This window comes from Macrosteles quadrilineatus, unplaced genomic scaffold (assembly GCF_028750875.1).
Source record: "Macrosteles quadrilineatus isolate MER2022 unplaced genomic scaffold, UCM_ALF_1.0 Scaffold_64__1_contigs__length_664444, whole genome shotgun sequence".
NCBI classification, from domain to species: Eukaryota; Metazoa; Arthropoda; class Insecta; order Hemiptera; family Cicadellidae; genus Macrosteles; species Macrosteles quadrilineatus.
Genome location: NW_026542657.1, coordinates 512,164 through 535,267, shown reverse-complemented (window position 1 = coordinate 535,267; position 23,104 = coordinate 512,164). Strand labels below are relative to the sequence as shown.

At 33.1% G+C, this 23,104-nt stretch overlaps 1 protein-coding gene across 12 annotated transcripts in view; it reads left to right on the top strand.

Annotated features, from left to right (window-relative positions):
• Nucleotides 1-23,104, top strand: part of LOC128981965 (zinc finger protein 37-like) — a 188,792-nt gene that overhangs the window by 7,969 nt on the left and 157,719 nt on the right. For all 12 annotated transcript variants that reach the window (XM_054400985.1, XM_054400984.1, XM_054400982.1 and 9 more), the window contains exons 2-3: nt 13,275-13,377; nt 20,512-20,539. In XM_054400985.1, the coding sequence (XP_054256960.1) occupies nt 13,295-13,377; nt 20,512-20,539 (111 nt within the window). In that variant the 5' untranslated portion in view covers nt 13,275-13,294. The remainder of the gene's footprint in view (nt 1-13,274; nt 13,378-20,511; nt 20,540-23,104) is intronic.

Sequence of the window (23,104 nt, the reverse complement as noted above, 5' to 3'; positions counted from 1 at the left end):
CCTAACCTAACTAACCAAACGTGCTTAGGTAATGAAAAAATCGAATGAAGGTCTAGGCCTACTAATTGAATTGATAGTTTCAATCGATATCAGCTCCCAGTAAGTCTAGAATGCTCATGTAATTCTTTTTCATAGTAAGCCCTACGCAACAAGATGCAAATTAGGCATTGGCATACTTGTTTACCATAGGCCTAAGTTCAGGTAGTGGTACGGTAATAGGCCCTACTGAACTTATACTAACTTACTTAAGTTATTTTCTATTACATTTTTTTACCTTATCTACCAAAATTATTAGGCTAATTTTAAAAGCACTTTTACCTTTGGCACTTTTGGGGAAATGACTATTTCACCCTGAAAATCGCGATTGAACATTTGGAAAGTGCTAGAAATCAATGGTTTAACTTATGGGGCTTGAAAATTTTCTTTTTTTACTTTTTATGTGTTTTTAGCGAATTTCCCATATAGGGAATAAGCTATTACCATGGTACTCATGGTAAGGCCCTGGACCCGGGACCGATATAATTTTTTGTTTTGAGGTCCCTAGAGGCCAAAAACACCACCCGTTCAAATTCATATATGTATATATATATTATATACTAGCTGTTTGCCCGTTCTACGTATGGGAATCTTGTAGTAAGTTGAAACTTTATATTCAGAACAGGAGTTGGTTTGCATATTTAGTGTGCATTTTTCCAGATATGCTGGCAAACCTATTACTGTATAGGAATACAAATAAACCTTCGCAAATACAGTATCTGACAGTTTCAAAGCCAAAACGAATGCTTCACAATTAAATGTCACCCGATCGTGTTAGTCCATATTTTATATCTAATGATAAAAGGAATTGCTTTATAGATCTACGAGGCATAGCCCTAAGGTAGGCCTGTAATTGAAAGTTACTTTTCACACCGGTAAAAAGTAGTTAAAAATACTACCTCAACCTCACTACTGCACACTTTATTCGGGTTGAAATTTTCATTAACAAAGGTGCTCTTGTCTTTTCCTCCATGAAACACTGAGAAATAAGGACATTAAAGCGTTAACAACATACATACACACACAAATACAGAATTGAATTAAGGGATGCTACGCTTTAACCAAAGCAAAGTACAAACAAAATAATTATTTGAAAGTTTTAATAGTGTCATCAAATGTTATGATAATCATTTTTAGGCCTAATCAAACTGTAAAATTTGCGTAAATCTGTTGGCAAATATATAAATAAGTAATAAATACACAATCCACAAACCATTTATACGTTAACAACGCCAAGCTTTAAAAGTTCATGATGGTTTGCTAAAAAAATCTTTCACTAATGTTTTATCATTTTCATAGCATAAACCAACATTTTGGAGTCCAGACAGAAAACGCAAAAATTATACATTAAGACATCAATTAAATTTAATAAGAAATAAGGTGAAACACTAACGATAACTATAGTTGTAAATAGTGATGTGTTTGTACGTAAAAATAATTCTTACTGCTACCACCGGCTCTAAGGAAAAGTAGCAGTACCAAAAACCAACCTTTACATTGAAGAAAAGAACTACATAGTACTTACGACCAATTCAAACTGTTATTTGTGTTAATACGTTGGCAAATAAATAAATACACAGTTCACAAAACATGTAACATGTAACATTAACTACGTAACGCTTTAAAACTCATTATGGTTTGCTCAAAAAAACTTTTACTTGATGTGGTGCAGTACCGAAGTTATTAATTAATCTCCCCTGGTTTTTAAGTTTTCGAAAATCAAAGTTATTTGCCATTAATATAATTATTTGTAAGCAACTTTTAATCTATATATATAATTCCGTAAGTCAAATTTTTGTTGAGAAATTATGAGTGACTGGATGGCCGTAGAAGGATGGGAGGGGTCTTATTTTAAAGGTCTTGACGTAAATTTTGAGGGAAAACTATTCATTTTTCTTATTTTTTTTACCATAAATTCGCAACAGAATAAAACTTTTCCCATTAAAACAACATGGGGTTTAATTTGTTTACATCTTTTGAAATTAAAACAGCTGTGCCACAGATTTGAAAACAGTGATCAATACACTCATTTGGTTTACTTTTAGCCAGTCAACTATGAAATGTATACTATAATAAAACTGAAATATTGAAGATTAGTCGGAAAACGTCTGCATTCTTTGTTTATATTTAAATCATATAGGCCTACTCAAGTTTAATTTGTTCATGCTTTTACGTTATTGTCGTGTTAAAGGAATAAACGACATAGAATAAATATTCTGTATAAATAATCAAAGAGTCAAAATTAAATCTAACTTCTGTTTTGTTTTTATTTTTAAATCTTATGTTCAAGTTTATTTTAAATGATGTTGTTTTCTTTATATTTCTACACATTTTAAGGTTAAGGTTGTGTAAATATATACAACTAAAATAACCTATAAATGTTATTGGTTCTAAAATGGTGTATTTGCATTCCTTCGTAAGTAAATTTTTTTAGTGCAGTGAATATACAACGTAGAGTAATCATATTCGATCATACTTTTATAAAATCACCAGGGATTCAAGAAGTTTTGGTATGTAGGCTGCTGGATATATATTCTTTTCATTATAAGTACTGTAATTAATATGAACGCCAGGAGAATACCACAAAGGCGGGGAACTGTTCATAGGAATGACAGTGCGCGTAGGAGAGCAAGAGTAGATAATGACGAACTTAATCAAGATATGTTACAACCCCTTTTTATGAGACCCATGGTAGACAAGAGAAATGTAAAGATCCATGATGCAGGATTATTGGACCAAGAGTGCATTCAATGTAGTGCTCTTCATTTTAGAGAAGAACTAACGAATAATCATTTTATGTCATGTTGCCATAACGGACTTATTAACCTTCCTCAGTCAAAAACTAATGTAGAACTTAAAAGTTTGTTTGAAGAGAGCCCAAAACTGTATAAATTCATTCGACAATGCAACAGTGCGATGGCTTTTGCTTATTTTTCAGTCAGTAAGAAAGATATTCCAGGAAAAGGACCATACTGTTTCAAAATTCAAGGACAGATTTATCGTTCAATCTCAGATTTGCTGCCTCAACATGATGAAGACCCCGTATGGCCAATTGTACATTATTGACACATCAAACAGCAACAGAAATTCGTCAAAGGCGTCGAGAAAATAGTGACTTAAAACCTGAAATATTGTCAAAACTAGCTGAAATTCTATTAGAAAATCCATTTGCACAAATTTACAAAAGAGCTTCGGAAGAAATGGTTGTACAAGGTGACAGTGAATTAGAACTTAGGTTTGTAGACAGGATAAATATGGATCGTCGTAGGTATAATAAGCCTACTGCAGATGAAATTGCAGGCGTCTTCAATTCATCTGAAGGCAAACCTCCAATGAATTTTTAAAATTCCAAACAGGGAAGCTTTTATTTATCCTCATTAACCACAAGACCAAAGCTACCTTAGTAAACCAGTATTTATTCACAAACAATGATATGTTTGCTGCCTTTTCATGTTAAACCACTGGAGTGATTCAAATTATTTATTGAAAATGACATCAACAAAAGCAAACAAAGAAGAACAACAAACTGGTTTTTACACAAAAGATATGGTGTAGGGATGCCTATTCTGACACATAGATAATGTTTTTCTGAGTTTGTTTAAATACCGGTATTGCAAAAAGTTGTTTTACATTTGAGCTTTTTAGGGACTTATGTCCCTACAAGCCACTAGTGTTAACATATTAATGACAGTTTCAAGAAACCTCCTTTATCCAAACAAAGGTTTCTTATTTAAAATATTACGTAATCTCTAAACGATAATCGGTACATATATCTAGCAAACATTCGGAGGAAATGTGACAAAAAACGCTCAAATCTGGGGTTTTGGACGTTTGTAGTTTTATTTCCTAAGTAGGAAATGTACCGATATCGTAGTCGAAAATGTAAGTAAGTAGAAACCAAAAGTGACACATTGGAAAAGCGAGTTTAGCTACATCTGTAAGTTAAACCTCTGTTACGATCACAGTGAAATCAGAAAGATCTTTCAAGATCACAGCAACATCCACGATCACCCACTGCAGTTGTGTTTTTTTACTTTGCACTTTACACAACTGTCCTTGAAGTGCCGTCAATGAGTGGAAACCTTTTTTGTAAGCTATTGGTGACGATGATAAAAAAATGTAAGTTTCCCAGCACTAATACAACACTGATTTACCTTATTTTCCCCGGTTATCAAAACTCAAGACAAATCGTTGCACTTGCGATTAATGAAATTGGTTAATTAAGGCACAACGTTTTTAATCTCACTTGGTTTGGATGTGCTAACAAAACTTCAACGGAAATGGTTGCGGTATTTGTAAACAACTTTAAATGTAAACATATCAGTGACAGCTAGAAGGGAAAACTAATCCAAACAGCTGATCGTTATTTCATAAAATGTAATAGTAAACATTAGGAGAAAATTTGTCAAAAATCGAACAAAATTGGGTTTTTGATAACACGTTATTTTGTTTTCAAAGAAGCAAGGCCAGGTTTTTATAGCCAAAGACACTCTCACCAATCCAGTAAATACAGGCAAATGATTAGAACCTTGATCGGTACTCTAGTTTTCTAGGAGTAGGCCACGTAAAATGACATTTTGGCGTTACAGACGCAACCACGGAATGGACAGACAAACAGACATACAGACAGAAATTGAGATAAGACTCGTTTCGGCTTTCTTAGGCTATGAAACGTAAAAATAACCAAAAACTGCATGATTCTAAGCAATGTACAGACAAAACTGTAATTTTATTTTAATAGATATGTGTCCGCTAGCGAGATTACTCGAGCAAAAATGATCCGATTTTGATGACATTTGGTACAAACGTGTAAACCTACGTTAATTCAATCGAGTTCGCGAACCAGCATAATCGGACCATGGGAACGGGGGTTTATGGCGGGGTTTTATGGGATAAAAGTGGGGTTTTCCCATTTTTGACCCTAAAAACAAAAAATTTTTCAATTTATTTTTAAACCGTTTTGTAGAGCTTAAAAAAAGGCTTAATTTAGTATTAATGAAGCCTTGTTGTATGCCTAACGGTCACGGAGAAAATTCAAAAATAGTGTAATTTAAAATTCCCATGTTATTCTTATGGAGAAAATGAAAACTGTTGTAGTTTACTTGTTTATGGATAAATGTTGATAAAATTTGGCAAATTTACCTATTTATTTCATCCTACACTATTGAGGTATGGTCAAAAAACACGTTTTACTTTCCCCGTAGCAGCAAACCTAAGCACTCGTTAAATCTAATGTTTTTTAAATTGGGAATAAATATGTCTTGTTCATGGAAATATTTGAGTAATAATGTAATCAGATAAATTGAAATTCGCTTAGTCTGCAGGTTTGCTGCGGCGGGGGTATTTTATTATATAGTCCATTTTAAACACTTTTTAGGCAATGCTGTTATTGCCCAGAAAACCAGGTTTGAAAATTGTAAAAAGTTAGCAACGTGCCAAAAATGACCCATTTTTGGGAAAATGAAATTCAATATAATCCAACCTAACTTAATTGAGCCTAACCTAACCTAACCCATGCTTAGTCTAGCAAAGTGCCAAAAATAACCGATTTTTGGTAAATCAATGTTACGTTAAGTCAGGTTAGGTTAGGTTATAATTTAGGTAAGTTTAAGTTAGGTAACTAAGGTGTTGTTGACACATTTACCGGTTAAATGTGCCAATATTAAGTGATTTTTAACCTTCCAGAGGTCGCATCACGGAAGTAACGTCCAGGGATGTTTTATTTTTCGCGATTATATTATTTTGAGTGGTGTTGGCAGTGTGAGTGTCACTGTACCTCACGCACCTCATTCCTAGAGTAGAGTGAAGGTCAAAACTCACCCCTACTAGTTTATATTTGTTAGTTTTGTTCAGTTTTGTAAGAGGCTGGAAGTAACTTCCGTGTGCGCTCTGCCGATTCTCGTACAGCCTGGAGGCAACTTCACGTGTGTGCGTTGATTATTGCGTGTAAACTATTACTGTAAATAATTATTTTTTTTCGATTCATGTCATTATTTAGTAAATATATAGTTTTTACAAGATGACAGAAGAAGTTATATTTCGAATTGCAACACTCTTAGCCATGCTGAAAGGGAGATTCACGAACAACGTATGTACAGAGCCATTTAGTATTAAGATACCCATTATCTTAAATTACTTAAAACATCGGGTATTGAAAGTGTTATCAATTAAAACCACATTATAGGACATTGTGGTAAAATTTAAATTAACTTCTTGAATATATTCTTGTAAAAGATTTCTTCATATACTTTTATGTTAGAAAAATTGATAGAATAATAGTTTAATTTTATATTTATAAAATCTAAATTAAATTATTGTACAATTAAGAGTTCACTAAAATTTTTTTTGATCTTTAAAATTAAAAATAAAACTTAGCCTAATTTGTGTACTAAAATTCAAATTTTACTTCATAAATGTTTGTTTTTATTGGAAATAACCTCCGGGTGCGCCCTCTCCCGTTTTAAAAACCAATGCGCCCTCTGAAAGGTTAACGCTTTTATTGCGTATCAACGTGTTAATACCCTCTACAGTCTGGACCCCCTCAATCATCTTAATTTTTTTTATTGGCACAATACTGTTAAATAGGCCAAGCTTAATTTAAAATGCCAATGGCTTAAAAATCCAACAAAAACTAAACATTAAAATTGTTTGAACTAGGCTTATCCTTGTCCCTTAAAATGTTACTAGGTTAGTAGAACCCTAGCCTACTATAGTTTCTGACTATCCTCAAGTGATAAAAACATTAAGTCCAGTGGTTGGTTAAGCCTATGTCCCAAATCACCTAAAACATGCTAAAAACGCTTTAAAACTATTCCTTGACATCAACACTACAACTTTGTTAAGTAATGTTTTTGGGGGCGAGGCTTCCTTTTTATCTATAAGTATAAAAGAGGATGTTTGTATATATATATATATATTTGGCAGTGATAAACTCAGACACCGCTGAACCGATTGCCACGAAACTTGGTACATACAAGTAGAATTTCATGGAATAGGTTTATACACCATCAATTTCGTGATCCGTCCAATTGGCTCCGCCCCAGTGGCTCTGGAGTTTCCCATGTTAACCTTATGAGAAATGGAATTAATGAATCTTAACAGCTGTTTAGGTTTGCTGCAACAGGGAGGGCAAAGAAGTGTTTTTTGTAAAATGTTAATGTGTCAAAAGGGGTACCTTGCAATTTAAAAATTTTAAGTTAAGGGTAGGAGAAAGGGGGTGAATGGGAACTTCACATTATGTTCACAACAATTGTGGTCAATAAACAATTCCCGCAAACTGCATATTTCTATCTATTGCAGTTTTTATATAAATGAAGAAGCAAGTTGAAAAAAAAAAACACCCTGTATAAAACTAACAAAGTAGGACCTTATGCTGGTTTGAGGAATCATAAGTTTCGTAAATATCACTCTTAGAGTTGTGTAGGTACTTCATCTTAGCCTGTTCTCCTCCGGATCATTGAATTTAAGCTAAAATGGTTTAAATTACCTTGCTCCTTCAGATGATCCTAGGCTTGTTGAACACTACTATAGTTTCTGACTGATTATGTACTGGTTATGGATATAGACAACAAGAATTAATCAAGTTCACTTTTATGTTTTCATTGCACATTTAGGGGTTAGGAGTATAGGCTGGCTATTTTATTGCTTCTGATTGATGGGAGATATTTTATGATCTTCCTGTTGCTAAATTGTTTTTTCTAATAACACCGATAATTTTCTTACAATAATCAACATTATGAATCAACTGTAAATTACATCATCTTACACTACACTTTAAGAAGATTCTAAATTTATCCTACAAATGCAATTTTAACCCTAGGTGGATAACATTTACCTTATTTACCTTATTTTGTTGAAATTTGGTATGTAGGTACTAATCCATAGTAAAGGGTGATTTTTTTATTGGTGCGGTTTTTATAAAAAAATGAAAAACAACCTGCATTGACATAAAAAAGCATTTATTTGAACTACAGTGTCATGACATTAACGTTTAAAAATGATTTCTGGCATATGGGCTCCATTCCGTTCGCGTAGAAAGCCCAATCGAGAAGTCCAATTTTCGAATACTCTTTCCAGCAGCTGTGGTTGAATTCCGCCAATAACTCGACGAATGTTAGCTTCCAAGACATTTAAAGTTTCAACGCTATCGGGCAATGTTACGGGACTTTTTCATTCCTCAGCTAAACAAACTTGAAGTGGATTTAGAAAATGTCTGGTTCCAACAAGACGGCGCGACGTGCCACACGGCAAACGACACAATTGGCCTCTTGGCAGAAACATTTGGTGAACGTATCATCTCATTTAGAGGTAGTGTCAACTGGCCCCCACGGTCGTGTGATATCACGCCAACAGACTAGGTGGGGATATGTTAAGTCTCAAGTATACGCTGACAAGCCACAAGCTTTAAATGACTTGGAAGCTAACATTCGTCGAGTTATTGGCGGAATTCAACCACAGCTGCTGGAAAGAGTATTCAAAAATTTGACTTCTCGATTGGGCTTTCTACGCGAACGGAATGGAGCCCATATGCCAGAAATCATTTTTAAACGTTAATCTCATGACACTGTAGTTCAAATAAATGCTTTTTTATGTCAATGCAGGTTGTTTTTCATTTTTTTTTATTTAGTTTTAAAAACCGCACTAATAAAAAATCACCCTGTATATATCCAGGCGCTTTTTTCATTTTTTCTAAATTAGATTTTTAATAGTAATTTTCCCATAAAATAATGGGAGAAAGTGTGTGTCAGATTGCTGATACCATTTATTTATTGAAATGTTGATAGCTTATTATATGAAATAAACAAAATTACCAAATTTGATTAAAATATATCCACAAACAAGCAAACTACAACAATTTATTTATTCTCCACAACCGTTAGGCATTCAACAACGCTTCAATATACAAAATTATTTCTTTGCTCTACAAAAGGGTGAAGAATCAGATATTCAAAATTATAGACCAATTTCTATTCTTCCATCTATATCAAAAATTTTTGAAAAAGCAATGCAATTAAATCTCATAAGACACCTAGAACTATATGATCTTTTTAATCACGAACAACATGGCTTTCGGAAAAATAAATCCACTACCACTGCTTTAATAAGTTTTGTTGAATCAATCATAGAGTCGTTAGATAAGCAAGAGAAAGTCACCGGAATTTTTATGGACTTATCCAAAGCGTTTGACAGTATTTCCCACCCAAAAATGATTGACAAACTTAATAGTCTAGGAATCAGGAATTCATATTTAAAATGGTTTGAATCATACCTAACTGATAGAGAACAATATGTAGAAGTATCAAGAACTGAGAAAAATCAAGTCATTAAATTTCAGTCTACATCAGAAAAAGTTAAATATGGAGTACCCCAAGGGTCAATACTTGGACCATTATTATTTATCTGCTACATAAGTGATATGCCGAATTGCCTAAGTAAATTAAACTCTATCAAAAATCAGCTCTGTTTGTACGCCGATGATTCAAACCTTATAATGTCTGCAAAAACTGGTATAGAATTAGAAATTCACTCCTTTGTGGAGTTAGCAAAAATTAAAGATTTCTTTATCACTCACGATTTAATTTTGAACACTCAAAAGACTAACTGCATATCATTTTGCACTAAACAAAGACAAATTAAAGAGGAAATAAATATTTACATAGATAGTGAAGAAATTATGCAAGTTGAAAATACTAAATTTCTTGGCCTTATCATTGATAGAAATCTAAGTTGGGATCTGCACGTGGATAATGTCTTAAAGAAAATTAACTCAGGAATCTATGCCATCAGAAGACTGTATTATCTCTGCGATACGAATGTATTAAAAAGTGTTTATTTTGCCAATGTTCAATCCCATGTTTCTTATGGGATCTGTGTCTACGGTGGAACATCTGCTCAAAATTTGACAAAGATACTAATTGGACAGAAAAGAGCATTAAGGGCCATATTAAACTTTAAGAACAATGAATCTGTCAAAACTTTCTTTACTAAATTTGAAATTTTGACTGTTTACAGCTTATACATTTTAGAATGCATAATGTTTGTAAAAAAAATAATATAAATAGTTTTATTACAAATAAAGATATCCACAGCTATAACACTAGGAATAAAAATAAAGTAGTATTACCAAATCATAAATTAGAATTGTTCAAAAGAAAAACTTCATACAACGGTATCAGATTCCTAAATCACATACCAGATCACATAAGAAGCATGCAGGATGATAGAGGTTTCAAAGTGAAATTGAAAGAATTTTTGATACAGAGGGCACTTTATTCATTTGATGACTTTTTTAAGTGTAGAACAGATAATAGATCTTAAAATTCAGACCAACCTTTGCAACCTGGAGTAGTGTGATCAATACTGTCCTACTAATAATTTTGATTGTAGCCTACCTATTCATGTAATTATTTTTATGTTAATTGTTTGACACTATTCATGTAAACATGTATTTACAAATATGAATAAAGATCTTTTGATTTGATTTGATTTGAAATGGTTTGGAAAGAAATTGTGAAATTTTATGTTTTTAGAGTAAAAAATGGAAGAAAACTAATTTTTAACCCATAAAACACCTTATAACCCCCTGTTCCAATAGTCTGATCGTTCAAATAAATGTAGGTTAACATGTTTTTACCAAATTTAATCAAAATCGGATCATTTTTGCTTGAGCTATTACGCTAACGGACACACACATACAGTGTAGGCCTACACACCATTTAAAACAAAAGAAATCTAAATTCATCAAAATCACGAATACTAGAAAACATAATCATAATAATGGATCATAAACATAAACAAATGGTTTTTGGCCCGAAAGTAAACAAAACCATATGTTAATTAATGCCATTAGTATAGGTGTTTTCAATTCAATTCAATTCGTTTATTCACGGCAGAAGCCATTGTACAATAATGCCATTACATACGGGAGATAACAAGCAATAATAAATACTAAATAATACCACAAGCAATAACAAATACTAAATAATACAATAAATGAATACAAGATGCATAAGGATAGTAATACTACTGAATAGAACATACAAAATTAGTAACAGGTGGACTATGAACAAAAGAAGCTAGCATTACAAAAAGATATGCAAGAGGATATCAGGTGACGTGCGAAAGGCATAATAATAATACTGAAAGAGAAACAAGATGCATACAAATCATAATAACAAGACATGTAATAATATTAATAAATAGTGCCATACAATAGTGAGTAAAAATCAGACTCTGGACAAACCGAAAAAGAAAGAAGCTAGCATTGCAAGTAAAAGTACAGATGGTTAACGAGCAAAGAGATATAACTGAGAATGAGACACAAGATGCATACGATATATAATAACAAGACATAATAACAATAATAATAATAGTGCATACAATGGTAATAAGTAGCTCTGACCAAGACAAACACAATAACAGGATCGACATGAATGAGAGGTGATGTATAATTAGACCAAGCATGGTCATGATTAAAAAAATAAAAATTCAAAAAAAAAAAAAAAATGTTTGCTTTCGGACCAAAAACGTCATTTGTTTATGTTTATGATCCATACCGGTATTTTTCTAGTATTCATGATCAAAATCTATGAAGTCAGATGAATTTTATTTATTTATTTAACAAACAAGTTTATTGTATTTGTTAAGATAGAAACAACATGACTATGACATTACTGTTGAAACTAGTCGTTGTTCAATTAAATGATTTTTAAAAAGGGTAGGCCTACTCAGTTTTTAATCATGTATATATATATATATATATATATATATATATATATATATATATATATATTTGTGTGTCCGTGAACTTGAGTAATTTTTGTCCGTTTTTGATGAAATTTGGCTTGAAGGTGTAGGGCGAGATAAACTTGAATGAGTTCCTAAACCATCACGATCGGACTATGGGAACGGGGTTTTACGGGGAGGTTTAGGCCCATGCGGTAAAAATTTGTTTTTCTCAAAAACCCTTTAAACAAAAAATTCCCAATTTCTGTTAGTATCATTATTTAGAGCTTAAAGAACAATTAATTTAGTATATTTAAGGGTTTTTTTTACTGTTATTGGTCACGGGAAAAATTAAAAAAATTGTAAATATAAAATTACCATGCTATTCTTATGGAGAATGACAATTTAACTACTGTTATACTAAGCTATTATTATTCTACTAAAAAAACCCACTTTATTACCCTCTCAAGAATGTACTGTGGCTCCTGTATGACAAGAGCCTTGTGCACCATGCAGCACGTCATGATCCTGCAAACAGTGTCTACTGTTCTCATCCCCGCTACTGCTCTGAATGGAGTGATGTGTTCAAATTTGTTGAGGCAAAAAATGAATCGAATAACAGAATTTTGCAGTTTTTGCATTCGGTTCATGTCTTCTACAGAGATGCTGTTTCCATAAGCAGGGAGACAATATGTAAACACCAACAGGACTAGTGACTGCATGAGGCGCAGCTTTGCATATTCTGGCAGCAGACTTCTGAAGCTGTACAGCCCTCTCAGCCTACCTAGTGCGCGCTGCGAAGCAAGTGTGACATGGTCGGTCAGAGAAGGTGAGGCTGCTATCAAGCACAACGCCAAGAGTCTTTGACTTGTCATAAAAAGTCAAAGATTCCCTGCTGAGCACAACACTCACTCCTCTCTCGCTGAAGGACTGCACCAAGTCACGTGGCGCTGTATGCATCACAGTACACTTGCCAGTTTTAAGTTTCAACCCATTTGCCCCTGACCACTAAAGGATTTTTTGTAGGTCAGAGTTAATGAAATCGAGTGAAGCTCTCATCTGGAATGGCTCATAGGACAAGTGCAGTTGTGAGCCATCGGCATACAAATGAACTGTACAATGTTGCACACAGCTAGGAAGGTCTGCCGTGTACAAATTATTTACGTGAACCCGACGTATCATTGACTTTGAATACTGCAAATAGACATTTCATTTAAGTGAACCAGAAGTAAGCCTACTATTGACTTTGGAAAAGTATTGGATTAATATGCTAGCGCTAGCTCCACTCAATATTGCAAGCAGCAAACTGCATTGTACACCTAGTTATTATAACGCATCATTGCTTGTAATAAAAAATAAAAACTGTTGGAAATCATAGGCTACTTAAATATGTTTATTTTTTTACCTCCCAAACAAATTGAACACCACGAGCAACGCTTGGTCCCCTGGTACTCTTTATTATGAGTGTATCCACTAAAATCAGACAAAAACTAATTCTGATATATTGGTTCTAGGACCAACCTAGCTCAACAAGATGTTTCATCAAGTATTCATTTGCAACTCAACCAAAGACCCAGATTCTAAAGATTCGTTACTGGCACTGGAACCAAACTATCAGTAAGTATACCTAATTTGATATTGATACAATAAATGTGTGTTATTTGTACTGTTACTTAATAGGCTAATAATTAGAATAACCTATTATTAGAAGCTAATAATTATGTAGGTAAGACTTAATTTTAAGTCCTACCTACCTATTCACCGAGAAGAGTAATCCCAGATAGGTTTAATGAAATAAAATATAGCAAAATGTTTTTCTAGTGAATGAGTATGGAAATAACTATGGCAGATATGAAAGGTAAATTTTAAAGAAATCTTTTGTTCAATGTTTGAATGGGTCTTCATAGCAGTCATTAATTTACACTCTTGAAAAAAATGTTGTGTTAGCCTATTGTAAATCTTAAGTACAATAATATTGTTGGATATGTATTTTTTTATTAAAGAGTTTGCAATATGGAATGACGATCAGGAGCTCTCTTTTTTCTTGATTACACATCAATTTATTTGAAGAAAACCAATTTAGTGCTTATGATATTGATTCATTAGCAATTAAATCAAGCTCATGAATATTTCTATGTGTTGCAACCAAAGTTGTGTTATCAGCATATACAACAGTGTCTACACAAACATTCCTCGGCAGGTCATTTATCGAGATTAAAAACAAGAAAGGTGCCAGAACTGAACCCTGTGGAACACTTACTCCAACCAATTTTAAGTCAGACTGACTGCCTCCAACATAACAACTGCATTCTGTTAATTCTAAGACAGCTGCAGTTGTTGATTTGCCCTCCCAATCCAAACTGTGAACTTGTCTCAGTCCCATAAACCTGAGCTCACTATTTAATACATAGCATTGCTAAAGTGTTTAAAACGGCATAAATGCCAGAACCAGGTAAATTTGTCAAAAAACTTGCAATGATAAAATTGCATTGTGGTATAGTGTTCAAGGCCTGATAAAGTTTCTTATTGGCGGAGCAAAGCAAAGCTCTTATACTGCACTCCTGCTTTTGTTTTACAAATGCTCCTCCTGAAGGGCTGAAGTGATCTGCAAAAAATTTAACACAGAGTAACCAACCATGGGAAGGTATACTGTACATCTGAAATGGTACAAATCAAACCACAGGGATTTTTACTATGTGAATTTAAACTTTTATAAATTTACCATGGCTCTTATGGGTTAATTGATCACCATTACATTATTTGTGAGATTACAATAAAAAAGGTAAACAAGAGTCACGACATATGTTAGTCAACGAATCATCTATAATTCATAGTTGGGAAAGTTAGTCAAAAATTCTAACTAGTTAGAAGTTATAAGTTAGTCCCGTAAAAAGTAACTGATAGAAGTTATAAGTTAGTTAGTTTAAAAAGTAACTGATAATAATAATAATAATATCACTTTATTGTCATAAAACATTTCACATTTCCAGCAAAGCTGGTGAAACAGATGACATTGTCATTTCTTAGCTAACAAAAATAAAAAACTAAATCTAAGAATTAAAATTAGAATTAAACTAGTCACTTTTTAAAAAACAATCATTTAAATACTCTTCTATTGTATAGTATTTCTTTTTTATAAGGAATAATTTGAATTCATTCTTAAACTTTATATATTATTAATGTTTTTAAAATGAGCAGGTAGACCGTTGTAAAGCCTCAGACTCATATAGTACGGTGATCTTTCGTAAACACATAGCCGATGTCTTGGATACTGCAAATTATTTTTTGAACGTGTTGGGTAGTGATGAATAAATTGATTTTTTATAAATAATTGTGGATTACTCTTAAAGTATACCAGAATTTTATAAATGTAAAGTGAAGGCATTGTTAAAATTCCATATGTTTCAAAAAGCGGTTTACATGACTGATAGAAGTTATTAGTTAGTTGAAAAACTAACTGATAGAAAATAAAGTTAGTTTTAGTAGAAATTAGTTGTTCACTGGGCAGTTGTTTTAAAGTATTTTTTAATGTCACATCTTGGTTACTAATATATACTATAATATGAGTAAAGATTGCGCAGGATATGATTTAAACAATGGCTCCTACGATTTCCTCCAATTTCAATGCTATTGAAAATTGCTTGTATAATACATTTGCATTGTATGATGTCTTACTAACCAAAGGGATAATTACGACTGTTCAAAAACATTAAGTGTTTTACTGCAAAACAATATACACTGACATTGAACTAAAAATCTAAAGGAAAGGCCAAGGAGATTTGTATTTTTGACGATGCACCACACGAATTGATGCGTTATTACACCATCCCGTAATTATAGTTGCAACGTCCCACGATCCCAGTGACTTAATGCAATAACGGTCGTCAGATAACAGATGTTATGTATCATGAGTTTTATATTGATTGAAGCTTATTGTGGACATTTTATAGATTGATTGTCCAAATTAAAAAGTTTTGTAGACTAAATTGAGGATAAGTGGATGTCTAACAAAAACGAATTGACTTTACTACTTAATTAATCGTAGTAAGACTGAAAATATTTGTAGGCTTATAAGCTCTATTTTTTACCTCTTGAACAAATCAAACACCTCGAGCAAGATCGGTCCCCTGGTACTTGTGTTTTAATCAAACATTGTCACATTTATTTGCATTACTACAACATAAACAAATGACATAAAACTTGTCAGATAATGATCATCAACTAAGACAATGTTTTGACACTTGAGATGATATATCAATCACCAAACAAAACATTTCCCCTTCCCACCCATCAGTGCTTGGGGTGTTGATAATGGCCTTCACTACCCTTCCACAGGCCCACTGCATTCCAAAGCAACTGGACTTTGACTTTCTCTTTCCCCACCCCCGGCGTTGTTTGTCTACAAGGGCACTGACCTCTCACGGCCGCACGCAACCCTCACTGATCACTTGAAATAAATAACCAGTATTTGAGATGCTTCCGCATAATTGGGAAAGTTAGTTGAAAATTCTAACTAGTTAGAAGTTATTAGTTAGTCCCGTAAAAAGTAACTGATAGAAGTTATTAGTTAGTTAATTTAAAAACAAACGAATAAAATAGAAGTTAGCCATAAAAACTAATGAATAGTGCTATTCGATAGAATTTCTATTTGTTATTCCCAAGTATGTCTGTAATGGCACATTACAAAATACCATAAAGAGAAAAGGGAAGAACAATCGGATTAATATCATTGAGCATAATTTACTACAAAATGAATAACCAATAATTAGGATCGCCGGAATTAGACTGTGTAGACACACCATCGACTTTAAATATTACTCCAAATAGCCATTCTATTTATGTAAATCCAATATAGGCCTACCATTGATTTGGATGCTGCAAGTAGACTTTCCATTTTACGGGTTAACTAGACGTACCATTAATGCAGACTTTGAATAGGCACTGCAAATGGGAATTCCATATTCCATATTTGTGAACCAAAGATACAATTGAGTTTGGATACTGCAAGTAGACATTCCATTGACGTGAACCAGACGTAACTACCATTGACTTTGGATACTGCAAGTATACAATTAAGCTTATTGCAGGATTAATAAGACATAAGACATAAGACATTTATTCATCATTTATACATAGGGTCAACCGGGGCTAATATGAACACACCAAAATATTGGGGCTAATATGAACAATGACTTAAAAAGTCATTTATCTGGGATTTTTAATCATGAAAAAAATATAATTAGAAAGGAAATTTATTGTATTTTTTGTGTCCATAATGAGAAAACTTCAAATTTGACTTTTAGGTATTTAAAAAAAATACTTTGTTAAAACACTTTTTTTCCGCCCAAAAAACTTTTCCGCGCAAAGTGAAAACTTTTGTTATAACAATTTTTACATTGGTTGTAGGAATAATCTTAAGCCTGAATTTTGTTAAATAAGAATTGGGGATTATTTTTCTTTTCCCAAAGTTAAAATATATTAATAACAGCCAAAGTTATAAGCTTTCAAAGTTGGGGGGCTATTGTGAACAGTGACATGGGGCTATTATGAACAACAATATATACAGTATATATTGTACTATATATACAAGCTCAGGCTGACGGGGAGATCGAAGTGATGGGATTTAAATCCTGTGATGAGGAAAAAAAATCATTCCTGAAAAAAGAAGATGATATATTTATTGTTTCTACCACTGACATTTTGGGGAAACTTCCAGCCCCTAATGTATGTGGAACCAGTGATAGACATAAGTATGTCTTCGACAAAATTGTCGAAGTTTTTGAGGCGTAAGTTCCTCAATAAACTTCTTTGAAGGCCTTACAGTGATAAAACAGTTTTAATTTTACAAAGACAACAGTTAAGGTGTTGAATAGGCCTAGCCCACATTTTTATATTTACCTAATAGGCCTAAAAGTGCAATAAACTGTCATTTGCCTAAACAAACAATTTGCATTGTCTTAAATTATTGTTTTTTTAAGTGCTTTTAAAAAAACAATTTGTATGTGGAAGAAATTTTTTATAAATACTCAGGTATGTTAACAGATAATTTTTTTCTTGTTTATATCTTATTATTAGCCCTGTATAATATTTATAAATGGTTTTTAAAAAAAGGGTTACCGTAGGGCGACCCGCGGCTCTCCAAAGATACCTTCATATCTCAAAAACGATTTAAGATAAAATATTGAGACTTATTGCCACTGGTAGACTAGACCCTAGGCTTGTTCACAACAGCCCCCACATATGCCTAGTGTTGTAAATAACAGAGTTATTAAGAGTGTTCACATTAGCCCCATGGGCCGTTCACATTAGCCCCTTTTAGCGGGGCTAATGTGAACAGTGGTTTTTAATTTTTTTTTAAATAATGGTTACATTTATGGTTTTTGTTAGTAAATAAATAGATTCAGCTAAAAGAGCTGTATACACTACTATTTTTTCTTTTCTTCTGTCATTTACCATTTTTGAGTTAATGTCAAAAGTTTACTTTTTTTGTTCATATTAGCCCCGGTTGACCCTACCGTATGTAATGCATAGACAGGTTAAATTGTTGGTAAATACATCTCGTATTCAGTCTTGAGTAAATAAATGTATAAATATATAAATAACAAGTAATTCAGTCAATACAGTCAATATAATACAAGAGTTAAAATTGAAATTGAGCGATGAGCAAATAAATACAAAATTTACAGACCATGGCAAGAGATTAAAAATTTGACAGTAATAAATTTAAAAAATCGTGCAACTTGTATCTAAATCACAGTTACATCCTATTTCAAATATTTTTTATTAACTTATCAGACATGCTAAAAAAATCTTCGATACGGTAGAGAGGGTTGTTTACTAGAAATAAAAACAGCCTTTTCTTAAAATTCTTAAAGTCTAAATCTGTCACAGCCAGAGGTAATTTATTTAATAGCCTGATACCCATCACAACATGTCCTGATCTTGTTTTTTCCAACCGTACCTGAGGCAGATCAATCTTTTTACAGTTTCTGGTACTAATACTGTGCACTTCATTTCTCATTTTGTATTTAAAGCTATTCTTAAAAGTAAACAATAATAATTGATAAATGTATAAGTTAATGATGGTCAATATTTTTAATTCAATAAAAAGGGGTTTACAGTGTGCTTCACTATTCTCTTTACACATTATTCTGATGATTTTTTTCTGAGATAGAAGTACCTCGTGGATTTTAGGAGAGCTACCATAATAAATTAAACCATATGAAGCAATTGACTGAAATAACGCAAAATAAGCAGATTTTACATAATCAAAAGGGACATAGTGCACTAATCTAGAGAACAAGAAAACAATTCTTGAAAGCCTATTTGTTAGTTGATCAATCTGCTGTGACCAGGTTAACTGTTTATCAATCAAAACACCCAAAAACTTAACATAATCTTGTGAATCAAAAACATCAGGTACTTTTCTTAAGCTAAATATGACAGATTTTGTTTTTTCATTGTTCAAGAGAAAAGAGTTTGCTGCAAACCAGTCTGAAATGTTACCAACTACATCTTTAACATGCAAACTTAATAAATCTATATCAGAACCATGCACAAGAAAGGTCGAGTCATCAGCATATAAATAGGTATCACAGAGAACATTATTAGGCAAATCATTTATCGATACTAAAAATAGAAACGGCCCAAGTATGGACCCTTGCGGGACTCCGCATACTACATTAGACATAGCTGACCGCTCGCCCTTGATACAAACCACTTGTCTTCGGTTGCTTAAGTAAGAATTTAATAGGTTAAGGGCAGCCCCACCGACTCCGTAGTGCTGTATCTTGCCCAAAAGCATCCGATGGTCGACGCAATCAAAGGCCTTGCTAAGGTCGCAGAAGGTGACCCAAGCAAAGCCTCCGCCCTCAAGAACATCATGTATTTTAGCAATCAACGCCCCAACAGCGTCGGTGGTGCTGCGCAACCTCCTAAAACCGAATTGTGATTCAGAAAGAAGGCCCAAAGCCTCAAAATGGTCACTTACCTGACGAAAAATGATGTTTTCTAACACCTTTGACAGGGCAGGAACCAACGAGACTGGCCTATAATTTGCAGGGTTTTTCTTGTCACCCTTCTGATTGGAGTTATTTTAGAAATCTTTAATAAATCAGGAAAAGTTCCTTCTTCAAAACATAGGTTAGTGGCAGTGACCAGCTGTGCCGCTATAATATCACCAACACTTTTAATGACGAAATTTGACATTCCGTAGAAGTCTAAAGCTTTGGAATTCTTTAAGTTACATATGACCTTTTTTACATCTACTTCATTCACAGGTTGGAAATAAAATGCTTGAGTTGCACGAGGCACATTACATAAATAGCTATCAGAAACAGTGTTAGGCTTAACTATACCAGATCTTATTACATTTACAGAATCAACAAAATAACTATTCAAAGTGTCAGGACTAATAGGTATATCACAGCAAGGACTAGAATCTTTGAAACTTATAATAACTGACCAGGCCCCCTTGCACTTGTTTTTGGAACTTTCTATTACATTAACATTGTGATTAAATTTAGCATCTTTAATTTTCTGTTTGTAGGTTTTCCTTAAGTTGCGATAAAGCAACCTATCTGCCTCTGAGCCAGTCATATGAAATATTTCCAGATATAATAATATGCTAGCTCCGCTCAATATTGCAAGCAGATAACTGCATTGTACACCTAGTTAATATTTAGAATAGATGTATAGGGTAAATCACTTGCTTACTACTTTTTCTCACTTGAACTTCTTTTTTTGTTACAGTGAAAACAACTCAGTGAACGTAAAACAGGTAAGTTTAAAATCTCCAGGTAGTTTTATTGAGCGGAGCGAGCGAAGCTCTTTGAGATCGGAACTTATGCAAACAATGTAATCAGATAACTCAATAACAGCTGAACATATTCAAACCAAACTTTCCAGGGTTATTTTGACAAACAATGAACGTGTTATTACACAAACAAATTTCAATTTTATAATGTATGTACAAATTAAAACTAATCTAAAATTTTTAACATTGGCCTTATGGGTTGCCATGATGGTTACCAACAAATTAACGTAAATGTAAATAAAGAAAGACTAATGACATTTGGTTATGACAAAGTACATCTACAGTAAGCTAGCAAATTACAAAATACAGTAAAAAGAAAACAGTCCAATTAATACCATTGATCATTGATTACTACTCCTCTTAGGTTGTATTACTTAACAATGGTATATAATATGAATGTTTCAATGTTGTTTTACCATTGGCGAAAAATATTTACTGTCTGGATTTTCAGAACGATTCATGTTAGAAATGTTTGAGTGATGTCAACTACATTTTTACTTTCTCCCCCTATACCATAGTATATGGAGAAAGTATTGTTTTCGACAAAATTTTTGAGTTTGAGTTTTGAGTGGATATATTCGTTTTGGGTCCCCCCGGACCCAAAAAAGTGGTTTTTGAAGTGATGTCTGTGTGTGTGTGTGTGTGTTTGTATTCACCGAATAGTGGCATCCTTCACAGGCACACGGCCGTACTGTGGCACCTTCAAAAATTGTGGCACCTTTTTCAGGGTGCCACAGCTAATTCGATCATTTTTGAGGTTTTCCAGCATTATTACGTCGTTTAAACATCACATGCCACAATTGAGTATTTTTGAACTCGTTGATGTGAGTTTAAGTAGCGCAGGTACACACCGAATTGTGGAACACGAAACCATACAGGTAGCTAGCGCGCCTCGCGCCGTCCGCCGGAACTATAACTTTCCTAATGCTACGTTGCCAATTCTCGCGCCAGCCTACACTCGAAATAGTGGCACCATGCCACAATTCAGTATATATCAACAGCGTGTGGACAGGATGCCACTTAATGAGCTGTAGAGCTTGAGCAGTGTGTAGAACAGTGCAACAAGCAACTAATAAACTAATAATACTATTAATACTATACTGCCACGTACTATAAAACAATTTAAGTACCATAAATAATATACTTTTGCTCCGAGTGGTGAACAATGTTTTACATTACAAATAATTTGTGTAGTAAATAATAATTTAAATTGATTTACCTAACCCGCCATGTTAAACTTCCCTATCCCAAGCGTGATGTATACAACTTCCTTACTTCTCGAGTGATGTAAAGTATCAAAAACTCACTCGGTGATGTAAAGAAACCCATTTAAATAACATTGAGTGCTTAACTTAAAAATATAACTCTATGGAGCCAACGATGTTCAACGCTAGAAATCAGCTGTGCACTTGAATGTTATTATTATGCTTTAAAGTATTTTCCTACCTAACCTAGCTTTTGTTAGTAAAAGAACGTTACTGATAGAAGATGAGTGAAATGGATAATGAAAAATATTGTACGTAAACCCATGTTTATTGTCGGGTCAGGTAAAATCTTGTACGTTACACGTTACGCAAGAGCGTGCTGTTTACATCACTTAGGTGAATTATGCAACTCGCTTCCGCTCGTTGCACAACGTTCACCTGCGTGAAGTAAAAATGCTCTTACTACACTTGTAATGTAAATAGCTATTACACAACCATTAAAAAATTGATTTTTGTTTACAAACATAAATTGGTGACATAGTTATTTTGTATCAATTGAATTTGTACACTGAAACGATAACAATGTTTGAGGTTAGAACGCTATATAAGTTGTCCTAGACTGCTTTTTTATCTTACAAACTATTTCGTGCTGATACATCTATTTTTTTAACATTTTAGTCATGTTGGCAAAATATTTTGCAATTACATTTCTGAATCAGTCAGTAAAGGTAGATTTCGATGCATCATTGCTGAAAGTTATGTTTTGCTTCTCACTCTCAGAGTATTCCAAAGACATCTAATGTTTCAATCCATGTTCAAATATTATATGAGGTAAACATATAACCGAATCAATTAAAGTACTTAAATTAAAATACATATTATTATCAACACACATAATCTAGTTCAGATTATAATATCATCTCACAATCATATTTGTAAAACCTACTGTGGTGTTTTAACCAGTCCCCACTAACAAAAGCATAAAATGAAAGGTCCTAAAGAGGTTAACATTAAGTCATAACAAAAGTAGTTTAAAAGTTGTAACCGTGATACTTTAAATAATTTGATATTGTTAGATATTATACGATCGTTTTACAATTTTGTCAATCTATCTGTTACTTTCATACAAATGTATTTTTATTATTCAATGTTTTGTTTTGTAGAACCTTTAGTATTCTCAACTTTATTAATAACTAGTAGAATACCCGACCTTCGTACGGGGTTGGCATATAAGTAGAACATGATCATTGCAGTGATGGGAGAGGAAACGGTCTAAGAAAATATGGTCTTTTAATTTATACGGTATCCTATAGTGTGGCACACA